The sequence below is a fragment of the Phasianus colchicus genome, chromosome 1 (assembly GCF_987193195.1).
Source record: "Phasianus colchicus chromosome 1, bPhaCol1.hap1.1, whole genome shotgun sequence".
NCBI lineage: Eukaryota > Metazoa > Chordata > Aves > Galliformes > Phasianidae > Phasianus > Phasianus colchicus.
In genome coordinates, this window is record NC_143436.1 from 94,449,457 (window position 1) to 94,472,376 (window position 22,920).

The 22,920-nt window shown below is 45.7% G+C and overlaps 2 protein-coding genes across 10 annotated transcripts in view; both read left to right on the plus strand.

Annotated features, from left to right (window-relative positions):
* Nucleotides 1-5,038, plus strand: part of LOC149919873 (uncharacterized) — a 72,045-nt gene extending 67,007 nt beyond the window's left edge. For all 8 annotated transcript variants that reach the window (XM_090120840.1, XM_090120816.1, XM_090120834.1 and 5 more), the window contains 2 exons: nt 1,903-1,985; nt 4,835-5,038. In XM_090120840.1, the coding sequence (XP_089976966.1) occupies nt 4,847-5,038 (192 nt within the window). In that variant the 5' untranslated portion in view covers nt 1,903-1,985; nt 4,835-4,846. The remainder of the gene's footprint in view (nt 1-1,902; nt 1,986-4,834) is intronic.
* Nucleotides 5,004-16,446, plus strand: BCL9 (BCL9 transcription coactivator). 2 transcript variants are annotated; one of them, XM_031612723.2, is made up of 7 exons: nt 5,004-5,139; nt 6,689-7,005; nt 7,903-8,092; nt 8,549-8,648; nt 9,053-11,282; nt 12,633-12,893; nt 14,244-16,446. In XM_031612723.2, exons 1-7 carry the CDS (start codon nt 5,087-5,089, stop codon nt 15,359-15,361), a joined length of 4,269 nt encoding a protein of 1,422 aa, XP_031468583.2. In that variant the 5' UTR covers nt 5,004-5,086; the 3' UTR covers nt 15,362-16,446. The 2 variants fall into 2 exon arrangements, with proteins under 2 accessions (XP_031468583.2, XP_031468584.2); XM_031612724.2 differs by having other exon boundaries at nt 6,692-7,005.
* Nucleotides 16,447-22,920: the final 6,474 nt, after the last annotated feature.

Genomic DNA, 22,920 nt, shown 5'->3' on the forward strand with positions numbered 1-22,920 from the left:
TGTTAGGTAAGCTAAGCTGAGTATTTATGTCTTGTTAGTTACTCAGTAGTGGCTGCTTGTGTGCATGCTCTCACCTTATTGCTGAGAAGCAAGCTGTCTTATACCGGCTGTGGGCTAAGACTGTGCTGGTGAGCAAACCACCAAAGGGAAGTGAAGGGAAGTAAGCAAGAGGGTGGCGTTACCTTGCAGTAACCTGGCCTGGGTCACCTGAAAGGTGGCTCACGTTTGTTCCTCTTGTGGTGCTCACCTTACTTTTGTAAGGCTTTCTCTGGTGCTGTGCCAAGTTGAATTTGAATGTTTCAAGCAATAGAGCTCCAGCCATTTCTTCTGATAGATTCTGTCCATTGTGATGTGTGCTGGTGCTTGTGCTTTCTCTTTTAAGGGAAAGGGTGAATTTGTTGCTGTGGTGACAGCAGTGTGTCAGTATAGGCACTGACATGGCACTGCCAGCATTGTTGTCTTGGGTGGGGAAAGGGAAGAAGCAATAGGAGTGGGTAATTGGACTCAGGGATCACTGTGCTGCTGTTTTGCTGGATGAGGCAGCTTGTTGCAATAGGTATTTGTTTCAGTTTCTGTCTGCAGGTGTGACTTAGCTAGATAAGGATGGTCTATCACGTTGATGATTTCACTGTTTGATTTGGCTGGATTGAGTGGAGAATGTAGCTCCATTGTTTCAGCCCAGCTTTGTAGTTTGGTTTTGTTGAAGTGTATTACATGGCAAGGTATTGCCTCGTTATTAAGGTGAAGCTGCAGTAGATGTTAGTTGGAGAATGTCAGAGGGTAAAGGACATTCACAGTGCGTAACTAACTGAGCAGCACAGCAGCTCCTGTGCTCCTGTCGGAGGGATCTGGTCAGCAGAACGGACTGAGGTAGCACAGAAAAAACCCTGGTAGCTCTTTTGGTGTGCAGTTACACTAACTGCAAGGCTGTCCTTTGGTGTAACCGTGGGGTGCTCAGAGAAACTGCGTTGGCTCTGACAGTTTGTATGCTGTCTGGATTCATGCTGCTCCTACAGCCTCTCTGGTTTTCCGAGTGGGTGAGGGAAAAGAAGCTGGCAGGTAGCTTGCTGCTCTTTCTTTACTGACCTCAAATTTACTATTGAGCTGCTCCTCACAGTCTGTTTCCCTGTGTAAATATGTTTTCAGGCACTTGTGTTTTCTTTGAGATGTGGCTGAGCATTACTGTTGCAGGGTTGTCTCCAGAACTGAAAGTGTGGCTCATCTGTTCTTAGCCTATGAACTCCTTTGACCTACAGCCGTAGTGCAAAGCATCCTTTCTGCACTTCTCACACCAAACTTTTGGGCTGCCTTACACAGAATGGTTTTCACGCAAGTTCCCTTTTCCCCGGGGCATAGCACAGTGACATGAAATAGGGGCTGGTAGAACAGCAGGTTGTGTGTCTTCCTTCCAAAACCTGCCTAGATGTGATGGAGCCATTAGCTGGCTTTACCTGATGTTTTTATTTATGGCTTTTTTGGATGCGGAGGAGGTTTTGTATCGAGCATAGGGGTTTGGCTGGACTCACAGTGAAGGGAAAGTAAGCCTTCGAAGAGGAATGGGTGCAGAGAAAGGGGAGGTTGCTCATATGAGCCTTGTGCTAGCTTCTCAGAGCACAGATGAACTCATGAGAATCCAGCAAGTTAATGTGGGAGTGTTGAAGCAGGTCTGAGCTACCTCCCTCTGCACATCCTTGTGCCGCAGACTTCTGATGGTTCTAGTCTGATGATGGCGTTTTTGCTGCTGATGGATGTTGCCAGCCTAGGCAAAGGCTCTCCCCATCAGTGATTGAGAGCAAGTTTTGACTCCTCTGCCTCTGGGGCTAGGTGCAGGGAAGGAAGGGGTGGCAGCTGCTGGGCTGTGGGTTCTTGTTGCTGAAACTCTGCCTCTCTCCTTGTTTTCAGGTGATCATTGCTTGTGAGAGGAGTGGTTTGCACCTCATGGCCTCCACAATGAATACTGCTGTGTCGTGACGCCAGGGGTCTTGGTAAGCTACTTGAGGGAAAGGGGAGGGCCTTTAATGTTTCCACAAACATGGGTACGTCCCTTTTGTCTCCAAAATTGATGTTTGAAGTCGTTTTAAGCCATCCAAAGTGCGAGCTGCCTCCCAAGTTGGGTGAGGCCTCTTTTCACCTGTTCTCACCTCCTCTGAGCTTGCAGTGGCGTTGATGTGGTTGCATCATCAACCAGATCAGGGGAGACTGATCCAGCTGAAAGGAGATTTCTCCTGTTTGCCTTTGGTTGATTCCCATTCAGATATTTCCCTGATCTGGTCAGGAAAGAGGTGGTGAGAATGAGCAGATAGTCGAACCACCCTGGCATGCCTTCAAGCAATCCTGAAAATACAACCTCGGATGCAGCTTGCCAAAGTACTTTGAAAAGTTGCTTCACTGTTCACCATCAATGACCCTACCTTTAATTTTAAAGCAGTGATAAGGGCTGTGCTAGCCCAGGCAGAATCCAGCTGTAAAAATGAATTTCTGTAGAGGTTTTCCATTTTGGGCCCTAGTTTTCCAGACAGACATATGTTAGAAGTGCATTTAGAAAAATCACGAGGCATTCAATTTCATGTTCTAAAAGATGGCATGTTCCCAGTGTACAGTGTACCATTCTGGTAGGTGGAAGATATGCATATAGTATAAAATGCAGGGTTAAAAAAAAAAAAAGGAGGTTTTTGATTTGCCCTGTGAAGTACTTGTAAGTTTGGTGATGTCAGAAATCTTGTACAGGCAGTGTGGTCATGATTCTGATCTTCAGTGTTTTTCTATTGCACTGGGAATCTGAGATAATTGTCATCTTGCAGTAAAAGGTAACGTCATAATGCATAAATATCAAAAGTGGAAGAAAAGCAGAAGAAGCAACTAGAATACCTAAAGTCCATCACTCAGGCATCCGTAGCTTTTAGATTGAGCTTAGCTCATTTTAAAGCTGTTGTTCCTATTCACTTTTTTTTTTTTTTAGACATGAAATTCACTGTATTTTCAGTCACACCTTCTCTAGAATCACTGACTTTTACTGATGCATAAATCTCTTCTGAAAAGCGGAATTAGGTGCTGTTGATAATGCTACAGGTTTGTTTTCAAAACAGTTGTTGTAGAAAGTTGTAGTAGAATCTGTATGGAAAGCTGGTACCATTTAGTTACTTAGGAAGATGTTTTCTTTTGACTTCAGTGTGTATGTATTGCCACAGCTCCAGTTACAGCATGATAGTAGTAACAGCAGTAATAGAGTAACACAACATTGTTCTCAGAATCAATGGGCTAACCAGTTTAAAGCCCTAGAGAGGCATGTGGATCTTGTGGAGTGTGCAGCTCAGGCTGGAGTTCATCTGATTGTGCCTAGTAAGAGGCAGGACAAATGAGACTGTTACTGCAGAAACATGCCCTGTGTTAATGGATTGTGCAGCACAGCAGAGGTAAGACTATGGAGCAAGCTAATTCCTCCTCCTTGTGAAGGAGGTACATGGCAGAGAGGAGAATTTTTGGAAGTGATGTTCCTCATGGAAGGATTGCAGTAGAGAGTTGCCCTGTTAAAATACAGCAATGCAAAGTCACTAAGAATTGTAATGGCACGACCACAAAGCAAGATCATTTGAGGAACTGGAGAACTCAATAACACAAGTTACTGATAACACTCGTTGGCTAAAGGTGGTCATAATATAGTACCAGAATTTCTTAGTCCTCTCATGTCAAAATATAAGCAAACCAATTTTTGCTTTTTAAATACAACTCAAGTGGTAGTTTCTCCATAATACATATTCAGCATACTCCCTTTCTGATGAGACTTATTTTGTTTCCTCTGATACATACAGAAAGAAACTGCTTCTTCGGTGCTGGGAAGGAATACCAGGAATATTTACATTTGAATAATATTTAACTAGCAATGCTTAATACATTAACAATAAATCTTGGTTAGATTCTAAATTAAGTGGATTTGCATCTGAGTAGATGAGATGAAAAGATTCTGTTGAAACATAAACAAGACAGAAATTTGTTCCAAAATAATTTAGCCCAAAGGATGCGAACCATAATGTTCAATAGTTTCCTTCTTCAGCATCAGTTTTGTGTTCTGTGTTGCTAGCATCGTGAGTGTTTAATTGGTAATAAGCTGAGAAAATGCTTATTGTGCTGTGTGCTCCTTCTTGTTGTTTGTTTATTAGTGTCTCAATGGTTTGTACCTTTTTGCAGAGCAAATTTTAGAGGGACTGCTCTCTAGTGATCTTTTGGCCTTTCTAGTAGGAAATAATGACTGACTAACTTCTATGGTATTTACAGAGTAATCACAGCATAGCTGGTTGCTTACAGGTGGACAGGAAGGCATTTTATTTTATTTTCCTCCCTCTGTGCAACTCCTAGCACACATCATTGAACATATGTCTAGTTATATTGGACCAAGGAGACAGAAAAGATTTGAGCAGAGTTTATGTTCTTAAGAAATATCAGATTACGGCCATTCATGGGGGATTTCTAGATAGCTAAGTCATGTTGGGGATTTGTAATTTTGGCTTCCTGCTGACTTGCTCTGAGGTGTCTTCATGCTGAGCGCAGAGATGGAATCAAAGCATGCAGGTATGAGAAGCTTCCCTGCTTTATTGTCTCCAGAGCCATTTGCTTTGGATGAAGGGAAGCTGGCCTCACTGCCTGTAAACTGAACGGCCAACCAGGGCTGCCTCTGTTTGAAATACACAGACAGCTGTGCTGAGCCATCTGAAAGCTCTTCTCCTGCGTCTTCTCAGTAACGGGGAAGGACTGCCATTTACTGCTTCGCATCAGAGACATCTGCTTGGAAAGCTCCTCACCGGATTTCTGTTCTCTTCTTGTGGGATGGTTTTAACAGTGTGCCCTGGAGATGCGAGACTTCCCCTGGGCAGCAGGAGGCACGCGTCTAGAGAATGCTGGAGCTGCAGGAGGGAAGCACCCCGTGCAAAACCAGAGAGGAGCAAAGAGAAAAAAGGCAAGCAGACAGACAGCACTGAGAGAAGCGGGTGGCAGAAAGTGCTACAGAGCTGCCTCTGGCGGCACAGTCCCCAGAGGAACTTGACGAGAACCCATCTGCGTGCGTGTGAGACTGAGCTCAGGATTTCTGTCAATGCATTCCAGTAACCCCAAAGTGAGGAACTCCCCGTCAGGCAACACACAGAGGTAAGGAAAACAGCCTGCTGGGTTGGTGCATGATGCTGTCCCTGCTCTGCTGTGGTGTTAGCCAGACTGATGTGTGTGACTTACCAATCTTCCTCTGTGCTCTTGTCGGGCGGCTGTGCAGTGCCAATGTGCCTCCACGTTTGCCAGGCTCAGAGTGAACTGAAAGAGCTCTAAGCCCATGAAGTTTGGATTCTGTGCTCCTTATGGCCTCCTCCCTTCCATCAGGTGTCTGAATAGGTTGTAGGAGAGCGATCATGCTGTTTGTATCTGTGTTCTTCCCTCCACCCCCTTTAATTATCCGGTTCCCCTAGGGGTGGTGGTTGGATAGCAGGAGGTCTCTCTGCCTGTATTTTCACACAAAATGCTTCCTTCTTATTATGTGCCTGAACTGAATGGCCTGGAGAACTGATCAGCTGTGCGCTGAGGTTCTCTGTATCGTTCACCTGCTGGTGCAGCAGGTCAGCATCTCTCCTCTGCTAATTTGGAAGGGAAAAATATGGAAGTGAAGCAGCGTCCAGGGACTTGCAATGGTCTGATTGACAGCATTCTCAAGTTTGATTATTTACTCCTAGAGGTCACGTGGAGCTTAACAGTAACTCAGAGGGAATACCTCTAATTCAGATGTCTGTCCAGAGGAAGAAATAGCATGTGCGAGTCCCTCGGTGGGGATGCTAGTGAGCATCTGCCAGTTGGAAGTGGCACTGATGTTAAGAAAACCAAATGCAGTAGAAATGGAGTAACTGGAGGCTGAGAAGGAAAGGATGACTGATACATGGGTAAAAAAAAAAACCCAGAGGATCAAAATATTTTTAGGATGCAATTGACTGAGTGGAGGAGGGGAAGAGAAGACTCTGAATATCCTTTGGCAAATGAAAGAAGCTTCATCTGCCCTATTTCAAAGGAGTGTGTAGGGAGATAGTATCCTTCTCTTTCTTTATTCAGAAGCAGGTTGTAGCTGGTTTAATTGTTTTCACGGTCAGAGATTTGTTTTTTCCTGGCAGCTCGCCCCGATGTATGATGAATGCTGCAGTAATGCTGGGTTTTCCTTGTGCTCCCTGTAGAACTGGATAGGGAGGTGCGTGGCGGGGGGGGATCTGCTCAGATCAAGGCTACGCTGTGTAATTTGGGTCCGGGAGAGCAGTGAGGTGAACTTTATTGTGCTGTGTTTGTTTACTCTGAGCTGGTCTTGGTGTGAGGCGCTTCTCTGTGCACATAGAAACCGTTGTCTTTATTGACAGAAGCCCCAGAGGTAGGTCCTCATGTGACAGCAGTTCCTGGGATCTGGCAGGTCTGTAGCTTGCTTTAGTGTCTTCTTGAGCAACGAGATCCCATCTTGGATAATAACCCTTTCAGGACATGTTCAGAAAACCACCTGGATGACTCTAAGCTTGCAGGCATTTCTTATTTGTCAGCAATTGTCTTTAACTTGCAAAGGTGGCAGTGGTTGTTTCTGCTTTCTGTTCCCACAGGGTTGAATGAATCCATGGAATGATTTGTCACTTTCTTTTTATTTTTTTAATTTTTTTCCTTTTTTTCCTTCTGCCCCCAGTAGCCCCAAATCAAAGCAGGAGGTGATGGTCCGTCCCCCTACAGTGATGTCCCCGTCTGGCAACCCCCAGCTGGATTCCAAGTTTTCCAACCAGGGCAAACAAGGGGGCTCGACCAGCCAATCCCAGCCCTCACCCTGTGACCCCAAAAGTGGAGGTCATCCCCCCAAAGTGCTCCCTGGCCCAGGTGGGAGCATGGGGCTGAAGAATGGGGCTGGAAATGGTGCCAAGGGGAAGGGAAAGAGAGAAAGAAGCATTTCAGCAGATTCCTTTGAACAGAGGGAAGCTGGGACTCCTAATGACGACCCTGAAATCAAAGGTATGTTTGCTAGGATATGTGCACAACTAGAGACAATTGGTGTGCATTGTCTGTGAGATGGAGAATTGCTATGCATGTGGTTCCAGCCAAAGATGTCTAAAAGGTCTTGAGAGCAAGTAAAGAGGGGATGCCATCGCTGACATCAGTAAGCATGTCCTCTTGTTCATGTTAAGTTGAAGTGCAGACCCGACTCTGGTAAGAAAGTTCCTTTGTAACTCTGAAACTCCTCTGAGGATTTAAAAGTACAAATACAACCTGTTGGTTTCCTTCTGGCCTTTGGCCTTCCAGGAACTGCTCTGTTGTAACTGGGGTTTTGAACAATATGTAAGCCTGTTTTGTCAATACAGATACATAACCTGTAGCACCCTGACTGGTAACACAAATCAGAGAGTTGGGATTTCTGCATTCTGTTCCTGGCTTCAATGTTGCTTTTGTAAGGTGGTGTGAAAATAGACAGGGTGGCCATTTGTCCATCTTTCATTTATTTCATTTGTTTGCTAGGTCTCCTGGCTAAGGTGACTGGAGGAGGAGGGAAAAGCAGAGTTTGTCTCAGTGTTCTCCTTGAATGCAGACATTTTTATATTTGCACATTTTAGTGTGTAGTCTTCCTGCTGTTCTCTGTGGCCATTAGAGAATGCAAAGAGATCAGCTCTGGGAACTGCCACTTGTCTTAGAATGTGACAAGATGAGCTTTCCCCAGCAGTATCTCTAGGGCAGCATGGCATTAAAGGGAAGGGGCATGGTGTAATAAATGAATTGCCTTTATTAGTGCTTGGTGGATAAGCAGGAAACTTCAGAGGAAGATAAACTCTGTCAGTTTGCAAATGTGAACCAGAAATGGGTTCCGGAGAGGTGCCGAGATGTGATTTCTCCTCTTCTCTTCTTTCCTCCTTCCAGACTGCAATTCTGCTGATCATGTGAAGTCCCAGGATTCTCAGCACACACCGCACTCCATGACACCTTCAAATGCTTCAGCCCCAAGGTCTTCCACACCTTCCCATGGCCTGACTGCTGCTTTGGAGCCAGCAAGTGGGCAGAAGACTCCATCCAAAGTGGTTTATGTCTTTTCTACTGAGATGGCCAACAAGTAGGTAGATGCTTGAATGTCTTCAGGGAGAGGGGCTTGTATTTTTATTCCCTCTTCATGAAACTCTCAGGTGCCCTTTCTGTCATGTATGTTTTTGTAGCAAAAAGGCAATGCTAAGTGTTTTGACGGTGCTTCACCAGTTGGCGTGGGGAAGAGGCCTCTTGCTCTCTGAGAAGTGATGATATATTCCTATGGGGTGCATTTTTGGAAGATGTCAGTAAGATATTGATATGCAGTCCACACAGAAAGTATAAGCTGGACTGACTTAAACCTAGATGTGATCCCTAACAGTTGTTGAGTTTGTAGATGTGTTTTTCTTTTGCTGCTTATCTGGTATCAAATATGTGTGGTTAAGTCTTTTATCCTTCTGCCAGCTGAAAGGTGAAGGATGCTGGTTAGGAAAGTTTGATTCTTAGCTTCAATTGGATATGTGTGTGTGTCTGTCTATCTTTGCAGGGCTGCAGAAGCCGTGCTGAAGGGACAGGTGGAAACCATTGTGTCCTTTCATATCCAGAACATCTCAAACAGCAAGGTGGAACGAAACACTGTACCCTTGGTAGGGAGCTGCCTGCAAGTGGGTGGGAAGGGAAATGTTAAGTGTGCTTGTGCATGTGTGATTTGGAGAGATGGGTGATTATTTATGCTCTGAAATAAGTTTTAGGATGGAAAAGAGAGAGATGGTTATTCTATCCTTCTGCAAATAAATGTCTTGAATTATCCAAAGAAAAGTTTGTCTTGCAGTGTTTGGGTAGTGTATTTCCAACCCATTGATTGTGCAGAGCTAATGCAGAAGGAAGGGGTACCTGCTGTAATGCTTGCTGTAAATGCCTTTTACAAGGACGCTACCCTTCCTTGCAGAGCATGGGCTGGTAAGGTTAAGACAGGACGTTGTTATTGGCACCTCTGCTTATGTGGCACAGCTGTAAGAAGAGAGTGATGGCATGTGGCTTTCTCTTTCAGAACCCCCAGATCAACGCACTTCGGACTGAACCCAAACCCCTGCCGCAGCCACAGCCCCCTACTGCCCAGGACCAGAACCCTCCTCAGAACGCCAAAATGCAGCCGACTCCACCTGTGTCAGCACCAGTATCCAAATCCACTGGTCCCCCGTGTCCCATAGACCAAGACAGTCCCAGTGTGGAAAGCAAAGTGATGTCTGTGGGCAGCCCTGCCAACTCGACCCCGCTGCAGACAGAAGGATTTGGGCAGAGTTCAACCCCCAATAATCGAGCAGTTAGCCCTGTTTCCCAAGGTAGCAATAGCTCTGCTGCAGACCCCAAAGGTCCTCCCCAGCAGGTGTCTGGTGGGGACCCATCCAGTTTGGGTGAGAATCCAGATGGACTGTCGCAGGAGCAGCTGGAACATCGTGAGCGCTCATTGCAGACCCTGAGAGACATACAGCGCATGCTCTTCCCTGATGAGAAGGAGTTTGCTGGAGGGCAAAGTGGAGGGCCACCTCCAAATTCTGGGGTGATGGATGGGCCCCAAAAGAAACCTGAAGGGCCAATACAGGCCATGATGGCGCAATCCCAAAGTTTAGGCAAAGGGTTAGGGTCTCGGACAGACGGAGGGGCTCCATTTGGCCCTCAAGGACACAGGGACATGCCCTTTTCCCCAGATGAAATGGGGCCACCACCAATGAACTCCCAGTCGGGACCTATAGGCCCAGACCACCTGGACCACATGACTCCTGAGCAGGTGGCCTGGCTCAAGCTACAGCAGGAGTTCTATGAGGAGAAGAGAAGAAAACAAGAGCAGGTTGTTGTGCAGCAGTGTTCCCTGCAGGACATGATGGTCCATCAGCATGGGCCTCGTGGGGTTGTCCGAGGCCCCCCTCCTCCCTACCAGATGACCCCCGGGGAAGGCTGGGGACCTGGGGGTCCAGAGCCCTTCCCTGAAGGCATGAACATGTCACACTCTCTGCCCCCCAGGGGCATGGCCCCTCATCCTAACATGCCTGGGAGCCAGATGCGCCTGCCTGGTTTTGCGGGAATGATGAACCCTGACATGGAGGGCCCCAATGTCCCAAATCCTGCCTCTCGGCCAGGGCTTTCAGGAGTCAATTGGCCAGATGATGTGCCAAAAGTCCCAGATGGCCGAAACTTCCCTCCTGGCCAGGGTGTCTTCAGTGGCCCTGGCCGAGGGGAGCGGTTCCCCAACCCGCAGGGCCTGCCGGAAGAGATCTATCAGCAGCAGCTGGCTGAGAAGCAGATGGGCCTCCCTCCTGGCATCAACATGGAAGGCATCAGGCCCGGCATGGAGATCAACAGAATGATCGCCTCCCAGAGACACATGGAGCCTGGGAATAACCCCATCTTCCCTCGCATGCCAGTGGAAGGGCCGATGAGCCCCTCCAGGGGGGACTTCCCAAAAGGAATGCCTCCCCAAATGGGCTCTGGCAGGGAGCTGGAGTTTGGGATGGGCCCTGGTGGCATGAAGGGGGACATGGGCATGAATGTCAGCATGGGCTCCAACCCACCCCTGGTACCTCAGAAGTTGAGGGAGGCAGGAGTCGGACCGGAAGAGATGATGAAACTGCGACCGGGTGTCTCGGAGATGCTCTCCTCTCAGCAGAAGATGGTGCCGCTGCCGTTTGGGGAGCACCCGCAACAGGAGTATGGCATGGGTCCCAGGCCTTTCCTCCCCATGTCTCAGGGCCCGGGAGTTGGTCTCCGAAACCTCAGAGAACAGATAGGGCCTGACCAAAGGACTAACAACCGGCTCAGCCACATGCCGCCACTACCTCTCAATCCCACCAGTAACCCTAATAGCCTCAACACTGCTCCCCCTGCGCAGCGCAGCCTGGGCCGCAAGCCCTTGGATATCTCCGCAGCCGGTCAGGTGCATTCTCCAGGAATCAATCCTCTGAAGTCTCCCACCATGCGCCAGGTCCAGTCTCCCATGATGGGGTCTCCCTCGGGGAACCTCAAGTCTCCTCAGACGCCCTCCCAGCTTGCAGGAATGCTTGCAGGCCCCACTGCCGCAGCTGCCGCTGCTTCCATCAAGTCCCCCCCGGTCTTGGGGTCTGCTGCTGCTTCTCCTGTCCACCTCAAGTCACCGTCTCTCCCCGCACCTTCTCCGGGATGGACTTCGTCTCCAAAGCCTCCTTTGCAGAGCCCTGGCATCCCCCCGAATCACAAGGCGTCTCTCACCATGTCTTCTCCGGCCATGCTGGGGAACGTGGAGTCGGGTGAGTGTTGCCTTTTCCAGCCCAGCCTGGCTCTTTGGCTTTGATGGGTTACCCAGAGGTTTGGAGAGGGCTCTCGCATGGGTGTCAGGGTGAGGAATGGTCCTTGGGAGGACAGTGGTGCGAAAGGGTACTTCTCAGTGTCTCTGGGCTGTTGGTGGCATGCCATCCACGACCTTGTAGGGAAGCAGACTGTGCCCTCCAGCCGGGCTCCAGGCGCCGAAGCTTTCCAGCCTGGAGAGATCTTGCTGAGAGCGGGCCAGAGGCTGAGAGAGGCTTGCCCACGTTGCCCTCTAGTGCTGCCGTGGGTAACAGCGCTGCAGAGGCTCGGCTGGGATGCGGCTGGTGAGACTGGAATGTCCAGCAGCGGTGGTGGCAGGCAGGGTGACCCCTTACATCACTGAGCAGGGCTGCTGGCTGTGTCTCCATGCTGCGGGGTGTGCAATAGGGGAGCCTGGCTGTTGGTGTCTGCCCAGCATGAGCTGTAGCTCCTGCAAGTTGGAACCAAATGCTTCAGTCTGCGCCTGAAGGATGCTTTTATATCTAATACTTTCAAAGTGGAAATGTTCTGGCACTGCAGGATTTTTGTCTTCTCTGTTCTGTCTTCCCTCTTCTGGGGTGGGGCAAAAACGTGCAGTGAATTTTGAGGGATGGTATGACTTTGATTTAGTGTCTTTCCTTCAAATGTGTTCCAAGGGGTATGGAATTCATTGCTGAAGAACAAAGGAGGTTGGAAGTGCAGAGATTTCTAATTTTGGGAGAGCAAAGGATTATGTTAAGCCAATAGGTACTGGAATGAGCAGTAAACATATATACATGTGTAAAATTAAAAGTGAAATTTAAAGGAGTTTTGTTTGTAGCTGCTAATATCTCTTGTCAGAAATCTGCCCGTGTTTCTCAGCATAATATCTGCTACATCTCTTTATTGCACTGCATATGTCTTTTGTGCTTGTTAGATGCCTCCTAAAGAAAAAGAGAAAGGCATTACAGTTGACACTTGATGGGTGCAGGAACAATTAATTGATCCTGTATTTAGTTTGGATTTTTGTGACTAGATCTGGTACATACATTTGTCTTTAGTGCATGGAAGTCAAATTGTAGGTTTTGCAGACTTACCTGATCATTCTTGTGGATTTGTTCAGGCTCAGGATAGTTACAGTACAATCTAGGATAACGAATGTTAACCATCTTGACTGACTGATAGGCTTATTTTTCTGGTTACCTTGCTCAGGCAATGACTGCAGTAGTCAGATGGTCTTCTGTAATAAGAATTTTCTAGTTTTTGAGCTCTATAGAAGAAGAAACCTTGAAAAGATTTAAAAATATATTTTTTTTTCCCTCCTCTTTTCTAAGGTGGTCCACCTCCTTCCACCGTCAGCCAGCCTGCTCCTGTGACTCTCCCTGGAAATCTTCCCTCTAGCAGTCCTTACACAATGCCTCCAGAACCGACCCTCTCCCAAAATCCTCTCTCCATTATGATGTCCAGGATGTCCAAATTTGCCATGCCCAGCTCAACACCGCTCTATCACGATGCCATCAAAACTGTGGCCAGTTCAGATGATGACTCCCCTCCTGCACGCTCCCCAAACTTGCCTCCTATGAACAGTGTACCAGGTAAGAAATTCAAGGGAACATAAGCCCAAGCTATCAGACAACACAGTGAGGGATTTTTATGGAAGTTTCATCAGATGAAGATGGTGAGAGGGAAAACCTTGAAGGATGTAGAGCCATGGGTTGTTTTCAAGGAAGACAGTTACAGTTCTCTGAAGTGGAGAAATGGAAGTTCTCTTTGCAACCAGTTTTTCTGGCTGGAAAGTGTCTTTTCTTTGTAGAGCATCTAATCTAGGAAACTGTTTATAGGAGACATTTCAACACAGGTTGAGTGAAATTACTTGTGTGAGTGAAAGCTGCTCGTGGGGGTAATTGTCAGACCTACAATGTATTATCCAGAGAGAACTCTTCTTCCTTTGTCTTCTTCAGGCAGTGTCATAGAAGCTTCACAGAGTTGTTTTACTGTTGACATTGAATCATCTGGTGTCTTCTCCTCCACTATGTTTTATGTATTGCCTTTGTTACAGAACAGAGTGTTAAAGCAGTTTCTCAAAATTTACTCGTGCTTGGTGTGCATGTAATGATAACCTCAGCCAGGATTGAGGGAAACTTTCCTGGTCCCTACTTGAGAGGGTGGGAGGGAAGGCAAAATAAAATGCTGTTCTTTTGGGCTTTCTCATGGATCAGCATGTTTATATGATAAATCCAATTTCTGCTGACAGTTCAGTGATGATGGGTACAAGTTTATTAAATACAAAAGTAGCTTGTAGCGCCTCCACCCAGCTGAATTAATAGAGTTGAAAGAGAGGATGACTGGGTGTTTGAAGAGAGTGGCAATTAGTAATGAATTCTTGATGAGTTTACCTGTAGCTATGCTATTTGTTTCACACAGTTGTAATGAGAATTGCTAAATATACTTGGGAAAGCTGGCTTACCTGAGTCGGTTTGATGATAGCTCACTGATCTCCACTATCTAGGCTTTGTGAACAGTATCTCATTCATCTCTTCTTAGGTTTTGAAAGGAGGTTGTCACCTCCTGGTGGACAAATGTCCATATCTTGGTAATCTGCCACAGACATGTTTGCCACCAACTGCCTGAGCTAGAGTGCCAGGAAAGTAGTAAAGGTACAAGTTGGATTGAGGTGCTACTTACAGAGCAGGCTTTAGTTCTTTTTTGATAGAGCAGAGACAAACTTAGATAAACTGTTGTGCAAGTGGCATCAATTTTCTGGTTAAAATATCACTCTCCAGAGCCACTACTGATGCTTTTTTTTATTAGCACTGATTTTTTTTTAAATCCTTTTTCATGTGTGTGTGCTTGGACTTGGTAACCATGCAGAAAGCTCTCTGGTATCTTTGTTGTTTGTTTATTGTTGGCTGTTATCTAAATCCGATTCCTTATTTCTTCCCTAGGAATGGGCATTAATTCTCAGAATCCTCGAATTTCAGGTCCAAACCCAGTGGGTCCAATGCCAACCCTTAGCCCCATGGGAATGACCCAGCCTCTTTCCCATAACAACCAGATGCCCTCTCCAAATGCTATGGGACCCAATATACCTCCTCATGGGGTCCCCGTGGGACCCGGCCTGATGTCACACAACCCGATGATGGGGCATGGTTCCCAAGAGTCTCCAATGGTACCTCAAGGACGCCTGGGCTTCCCACAGGGGTTCCCTCCTGTACAGTCTCCTCCACAGCAGGTGCCGTTCCCACACAATGGGCCCAGCGGTGGACAAGGCAACTTCCCAGCGGGAATGGGTTTCCATGGAGAAGGACCTCTGGGGCGTCCCACCAACCTGCCCCAAAGTTCAACAGATCCAGCACTTTGCAAGACTGGAGGCCCTGGTGGTCCAGACTCCTTCACTGTTCTTGGAAACAATATGCCTTCGGTTTTCACTGACCCAGAGCTGCAGGAGGTGATTCGTCCTGGAGCCACGGGAATACCTGAGTTTGACCTGTCCCGGATTATCCCATCGGAGAAGCCCAGCCAGACACTACAGTATTTCCCTCGCGGAGAGGTGCCAGGCCGCAAGCAACCGCAGGGCCCCGGGCCCGGGTTCTCCCACATGCAGGGAATGATTGGAGAGCAGACCCCGCGGATGGGACTAACATTGCCTGGCATGGGGGGCCCCGGGCCAGTGGGAACTCCGGATATCCCCCTTGGGACGGCTCCGTCCATGCCGGGTCACAACCCGATGAGACCGCCAGCCTTTCTGCAGCAAGGCATGATGGGGCCACACCATCGCATGATGTCACCAGCACAAACAGCAATGCCTGGCCAGCCTGCGCTAATGAGCAACCCTGTGGCTGCCGTGGGCATGATCCCAGGCAAGGACCGAGCCCCCGCCGGGCTGTATAGCCACCCGGGCCCTGTGGGGTCACCTGGGATGATGATGTCAATGCAGGGCATGATGGGACCCCAGCAAAACATCATGATTCCCCCCCAGATGAGGCCCCGAGGTATGGCTGCTGATGTTGGCATGGGAGGATTTAGCCAAGGCCCTGGAAACCCAGGGAACATGATGTTTTAAGCTGCTACCGTAAGACTGGATGTTCCAATCCTTGTCAAGATGAGATTCCAAGTCCTGAGGGCTTTTTTGGGAGCTTCAGGAGTACAGTTTGGCCATGCAATAGGTGAAAAGAGACCAGAGAACACTTTGGGAAATCTCGAATGTATGGAATTACCTGAAAAAAAAAAAAAAAAAAAAATTCATTTTAACAGGTTGTTTTTTTTTTTTAAGATTTATTTTTTAAAAATTATTTTTGTGGACTTGGGTATCCCGTGATGGCACCTGCTTTGAGAATCTGTAGCTGTATTTTGAGAATTGCCATTTGTCACAAGTTGCACCATTCTCTGTATGTTTACGTCCTTCGGACTGGCTTCTCCCAGGACTCTCAGTTATTTTGTTTTTTGTTTTTTTTTTTGTGTACTGTACTATATTGTAAAAGGGATTTTAGCAGAGACTTTAGTCTTTGGGGTGAGAGGAGAATGGGATTCTAGGCTGTTTACTTTAGGTGGAGAATCCATCTTCAGAACTTCGGACTATTTTCCTTCAACTCCAATGTATAGAAAAACCAAACTACGACCTCAGAGCAGAGTATTAATGAAAAGCACAAAAAGGAACTTAAGTTCAGTGAGGGGAATCTTTTAAAAGAAATAAATAATAAGTTAAGGACATATTTTTCAAATTATGGCGTGCTGTCCAGCACCTTCTGTCTCTCCCTCCCACTCTTTATTAAATAGGCTTCTCTCTCTCTCCGTCCCCCTTCTATCTCCTCCTATGGCAGCTGCAATACATTGTGTTATTTTGGGGGGTAAATCTAGGTGCGCCTCTCCTCACGTGGGGGCTCTTCCCACTTCTAGGAAGGGGCTGGACTTGGACACTGTTACATTCTACAGTAGTCTCTCTCACTGTTTCCTATTCTCCTTTTCTTAGAAACCCCAAGTGATTTTATTAATGTGGGAGTGGAACAGACACTAAAAGTTATCCAGAATTTTTTTTGTGGTTATTTTTTTTTTTTTCCTCCCCAGCGTAAAACGTTCTGTGTAACCTCCATTAAATTTGGTACAAAACCACTCGCCAGGGCTGTGGTGTCAGAAAAATAAAATATATTGTTTCTTACAAAGATGAACTGTCTTTTTTATCCAATCCAGTTGTTTCCTATGTACATCAAATGGCTGGCAAGATGACTATTTGCTCTTTCCAATGATCACAGACAGTCTGGTGGCTAGGTGGGGCAAGCTCTGGCAGCTCATAAAAAATCAAGTCTGTAGGAGCCACGTGCTCTTTGCAAGGTGCTTCTGTTTGCTTACTCTTGAATGGAGCTTGGTTTTCCTTGGAGTGAGGCCTTATTTATGAATGCCCTAGGGATGATGGTTACGATCTTTCTTTACTGGCAGTCAAAGAATAGGTAATGTCTGTTGTTTCTATTGCTTTCTCTTGGCAAGTGCTTGCAACTCTACAAGGTAGGTGGTTTCAGTTTTCCCAAAGTAGCAAAGTCCACCTGCTGAGCACTGGAGTATTAATGCTGTGCAGGGTGCTTGGGCTGTGTCCCCCCTGCTCCCTTCGCCCCCCAGGGGGCTTTGGATTGGGTAGCATCTCTGACTTTTGTCACTCAGAGGTTGAGATAGCAGGGAACGGATGAACTTAAATAACAAAGGTGAGAAAGAAGTTATCAGTGAGCAGATTTTTATCAAGATGGCCCTGCTGGGTAAATTATTGCTTTGCTGCAGTTGTCATCGATTGCTTCCTAATCCTGCCTTTTTCACGCTTGCCTTCTGAGTTTCAGTGAGCAGGTTTTTGGGTTTTGTCTATGAGAAGTAAAGGACTGGATGCTAAACTATGGTCTGTGAGTTGAGCCCCACTGCTGGAGAAAATTGGGATATATCAGATCCATAGGGAAGGGAGCAGGCGCTCTGTAGCTCTCTGCTTGCCCTAGCACTGTAAATGAAACATGTAGTCTCTTTTCTTCTTCTCACTTGTCCTTATTTGAAATTATTTAAATAATAGTTTCCTTGAAAGGTTGTCAATGTGTATGAAACTTCACATGAGAATGAGCATCTTTAATATGCTTGTGCATGAGAGTTTGTGAAAGTTGGCTGATGTTTAAAGGATGGAAAAAGAGTTTCTGTCCATGGCTGTTTTACCAAAGTTTAGTTGCTAGTGTTACAAAATGAATGAACCCACACACATTGGGAGGCACGCAGTCTTCAAAGCATTGTGTTGGCTGTTCCAAATTCACCTTTGTGCTGTCATGCAAATTTGAAATGATTTTGGGTGAGAATTACTCTTCTGACAATGTGTGGGATGTGTGTTGTGGTGCTTCCCTCTAACAAGACAAGTAGCGTGCCTGAAGCATGGGCTTGTCAAGATTTCAGACAGCTGACAATGACATATTAAGTGTTATTCCTGTACAGTGGAGTTACCTTTTCTTTAAATGGTTGCACAGTTCCTTTTTCAGCATCTTGGAAATTGTCATAGTACAACTTTTATAAACATTTCTGCTTCTGCCATGTTTGACTGTTTTTGCCATGTTTGACTGTTTTTACCATGTTGAACAAGGCAAACTTGCCTGTCATGGTAATAAGCAATTTTTTTTTTTTTTAATACGTCTTCCCCATTCCTTCCTTATACGTGTTGAGGTATTCTGAGTAGCAAAGGATATGAAATGACTGCATCAAAGGCCCTTGGCAAATGGAAAGATGCATTTTTAAGATGTTGGGTAACTAAAGCTCCTTCTGCGTCCAACTTCAAATGTTGACATTTGGTATCTTAACAAGATTTTTTCCTGCAGAAAATGCAAGAGACTTGGGTTCTCCTATGTGTCATAGGTCCCCTTAACCTCAGTGGCATTCCCAGCTATGAGATTTAAAGGCTTCAGCTGGATCCAGTTGGAAAAAAAAAAAATAAATAAATTGGTAGATGTGGACTGAGCTGCCCTGTTTTGTTCTGATCTCACTTTTTCCCCTTCTCACTTCCCAAATGCAAAAGCTTTCTAGCTGCCAGCCTTGCAAATTCACCTTAGGATCTATAAGATCAGGCTCTGCTCTCTCCTGCTTATTTTTAATAGTAGCTGTGACTCAGCTCTGGTAGTCATGGTGCACTTGAAGAAGGAAAGTGGGGCTGCCATTTTTAGTTCCTCTCCCCCCATCATTTTTTTTTTCTTCTTTTTTTTTTTTTAATTTTCAAATCCTCCTCCTCCACCTTTGTTTGAAAGAATGAAATAGACTTTATTCATACATGCTTGGCTGCTCTTCCTCTCTAGTAGCATGGGAGGAAACAGTCTGCTGTTCAAATTATCTCATCCCAGATGGCTGCGCAGCCGGAGCACAGAGACTTAAAAGGTAAACCCAGCAGATGGTGAACTTCTGAAACGCGAAGTAATGTGCCTGCTAAATCAAAAGTTTAAAATGTTTTAAATCTGTTTGTTTTAAAGTAGTAGACTGTTGTGAACAGGTCACCTGTGAAGTACGCTGGCGGTACGCATTGCCCAAATGAATTTGAGCTTTGTGCCTGTATTGCGGGTTAGCTAATCCACCAAAGGCTGTTACAACCGATGTGCTAGACCAACTGGCTTAGTACCGACCTCCTAGTGGTACCCAATGGGTAATGTTTCAGAAAACAGACCAATACATGGAGATCTTATCTTCTTCAGTCTTGGTTGGGATTTGAGCACTGACTGTGCTTCTGGTATGCTGCACGTGTCCTGACTAGGGGTAGATGTGAGAAGCTGACCCCTCTGAAGGAGGATAAGAGAGTGCTTCGCTGTATTGATTAGGTAGTAATCCTAATGCTATCCCAAGATGTAAGTTTTGTGTTGCTTATGTGCTCTGTGTCATCATTCTGATGAGGTGACCTCTAACCCAAAGACTTTCCTATTCTGAAGCAGTCCATATAGTTTCCAATTATTTCTGTTAATGCTCTTTGTTGTGATAGATGTGTAACGCAGCTTTATTGTGTTAGTTATGTTTAAGATTAAAGCACGTTATCTGAAGTGGATTTTTTTCAGGCCTGAAACTTCCAACTCAAACTGCTAGCTTTATTATGTTGGATTTGTTGACAGATATAGAATCCTAGAATCATAAATGTTGGAAAGACCTCTAAGATCATCCAGTCCAGCTATCAATACGTTATCACCATACCACTAAACCACGTCACTCAAAATATACTAAGCACAATATCCCCTTGATCTTCATGTTCAGCCAGCAAGCCTTCAGTGTTTGTGGTCTTTAACTGAGAGATGTGGGTCCTCTCAACTTATTGCACAACCAGGCTTTACCCTCCTGGTTGCTTTTGTTTGAGGCAGAGTGTGAGGCAAAAAAGAAAAGCAATGCTGTTTTGCTTGAGATGCTAGAAATCTTGAGAGCAGCTCAAGTTCATGTGGGAACCTGAGGCTGAACTCCCTTAGTTTACTTCAGCAGCACTCTTACTAACAGCTTGGGGTAAGGAAGTTTTGGATTTTTTTTGTATTCCATTGTTTTGGATTTGTGTCTTTCCTGGTTGTTGTGGAAAGTAGCTATTCCGTATAGATGCATTAGTTCTGTAGGGAACGTATGTCTCTCTCTCTCTCTGTATCTTCTTTATATATATATATACAATTTTACTATTTTTATTTATTTATTCATTTTCTCAGAAATGCCTCAGTTCTTCTGCAGTTTGGCACTTGCCACCTAACTGTTTCCTGTGATCTTTGAACCCTTTCACTGTCCCATCAATCCCACTTCCAAAATCAGTATTTAAATGTGCCTCCTTCCATGACAACTTTGGAGATGTTTGATGGGCTTTCGCCAATGTGCTGTCCCAGCAATTCTGTAGGAGAAGGTTGAGGCAGAATTTGGTGCAGAGGGTGGTGCAGAAATCTGTGAGACAAATATGAATAACCTGTTCAGAGGTTCCTTCCTAGCTGCTGCCAAGATGCTGGCTTGTTTTTCTGAAATCCTGTGCTGTTGTAATAATGTATTTCAGTACATTTCAGTATGTTTTCCTGCCCAGAGCAATTAGATTATTTTAATAGTGTGAATGCAATGCCCTCTAACAGTCATAGGAGCACTAGAATAGCTTGTGCTGCTGAATTCTGTTGATCTTGTGTTGCAGTTTCTGAGTGTCGCAACTGCATTTGCCACTTGATTTTGCTGGGATATGCTCTCGGCTCTTGTTTCAGAATGTGCATGAATTCCTGCTTTGCTTACCATCAAAGCTCAAACCTCCAACAATGTTCCTTAGTATCCCCCTTCTGAGGCAGTCCCTGTCTTGCAAATGGCTTCCAATTGTACACCTCATGTTTCAGACACTACTCTCCATATGCTTCGTGCCATGCCTAAGAGAGAGCTTGATTAGAGCAGATCACGATGTTCTTAAGCAAGACCATTGATTTTTTTATATAACGGTATTTATGGTTTTGGGCTGTATTAAGAGCTCAGTGGAAAATAACAATGTTTTGTTTGCTTTTTTGACAGCTTCTAACAGCAGTTCAGTGAGACCTCCAGCGATGTACTTAATATTCAAATCATTCTGTTCATTGTGCAGTGTCAACAAGTAACTGTGGTGGGGGCAGCCTAAGGAAAGAGTAGCATTAAAATCCACCCCACTCTTCTTGGGAGAAGGTAGTCAAATGCCTGCAGTCATCTCTCTGTCAGTGGTTCACTTTTAACATTGCTGCAGTCTAAGTGAGAAGGGGTATTGCAGAATCAATGCTGCAGCACCACTTCAGTAATTGGTCCCCCTGTTTTAGCCTTTGCATATCCCGAAGAAAGCAGTATCCAAGTTTTATTTACTGAGAGAGAAATATTGGCGACATAGTGGTCCAGGAAAAAGTGTCAGCATCACAGCTAGAAGTACTTCTGTTGGCTATGCTGGTAATGCTCCTTTTGTAGCACGTGCAAAGTACGAGGGCTGCTCCAAAAATAATGCCTTCTGTTGTATTATGATATTAGAGGTAGATGTTGGTGATGTGCCAGCAAAGGTTGAACCTTTCCACCAATACTCCATTACATTTTGTTGCTGCAGAACAGATGGCAGCAGAGGGGCAGTCTTACAAAATGGCATCTGACGTGGAAGTGCAGATGAAACAAAGGTGTGTCATCAAATTCCTTCATGTAGAAAAAATGGCACCCATTGACATTCATCAACACTTGCTGAACGTTTATGGAGACCAAACAGTGGATGTGAGCACAGTGAGGTGGTGGATGGTACGTTTCAGCAGTGGTGACAATGACATGAAAGACAAGCCATACTCCAGACAGTCATGCATAGCTGTCACACCATGAAATGAAGAGCATCTCAATCAGCTCATCCATGTGAATCAGCAGATTATGACCAGGCAACTCTGCGCAGATCTGAACGTCAGCTTAAATGCATTGGAAACAATGCTGCCAATATTGGAATATAAAAAATTTGCAGCAGGTGGGTCCCACAAATTCTCACACAGGAACAGAAAGAACACCATATGTAAGTTTGTCAGGACCTGTTGAACCAATATGAGGCTGAAAGTGACAGTTTCATGGATTGCATCATTACTTGTCATGAGACATGGTGTCACCATTATGAGCTGAAGTTGAAACAGCAGTCCATGGAATGGCAACTTGAATTCCCCATTGAAGAAAAAGTTAAAGATGCAGCCCTCAGTGGCTATGGTGATGTACATGAAAGGGGTGATTCTTCTGGATTTCCTGGAAGCCTGAGTAACCATCCAGACTGACATTTATATTGCGATGCTGACTAAGCTGAAGGCTCTAACTTCCTGAGTCAGGCCAAAGAAGAGGACAACCTTTCTATTGCAACATGATAATGCAAGATTGGGGGTCATGGAGTGCATTGCCAATCTTGGCTGGACCGTCCTATCATACCTCCCATATAGTCTAGATTTGGTGCCTCCTGACATCCAGCTGTTTGGGAAAATGAAAGATGGACTGTGTGGGCAACATTTTTCTAGCCTCAACATCATGATAGCAGCTGTGAAACAGCGGGTCACCTCCTCTGCTGTACATTTCTATGAGCGTGGCATGCCGGCTTTTGTTCATTGCTGGTGAAAATGCATAATAGCTAATGGTGGTGACTGTTGAAAAATAGCGTTTTGTAGCTGAGAATTTGCTCTAACAAATAATGTCATTCTACTCCTCCTTGTTGTCGTTTCCATGGAAATAAATAGGAGGCATTACTTTTGGAGTGACCTACATAGATGCAACATTGCCCAAAGCTGAAGTCAGTAGCAGCTCCATGGACTTCTTTGTTTGAAGTGTATTTAAGCAGGGTTCACCAAAAGTGCCTGTTCTTGTACTTGGCCCACTGTGGTTGTTTTGCATGTTCACTGTAGAATTTCCATAATTGCAGGGAAGAGCTCAGGAGGCTTACTGTCCCTTTGGAGAAGTTTTGTGTGCACAAAAGTGCACTTGAGAAAATGAGGTAGCTAATGCTATGTCATTTGGGAGGTTCGTTTATCTGCAACATGACAAGAAAAGGAAAGGCACAGGAGCTTCTGCAGCTCTTAATTCTGGTAGCACAAAGCAAGCTGGGCTTCATCTCAGTCCCAGCACATGATGAGCTGTTATGCTTTCAAGCATTCCTACAGCTGCAGGGCAGTTCAAACAAGG

Excerpts from the sequence above, each read along its gene's own strand:
- BCL9 (XM_031612723.2), top strand. The coding sequence starts at position 5,087 with ATGCATTCCAGTAACCCCAAAGTGAGGAACTCCCCGTCAGGCAACACA. Across the intron at positions 7,006-7,902 it reads TGACGACCCTGAAATCAAAG|ACTGCAATTCTGCTGATCAT; the intron begins GTATGTTTGCTA and ends TCCTCCTTCCAG. Across the intron at positions 8,093-8,548 it reads TCTACTGAGATGGCCAACAA|GGCTGCAGAAGCCGTGCTGA; the intron begins GTAGGTAGATGC and ends CTATCTTTGCAG.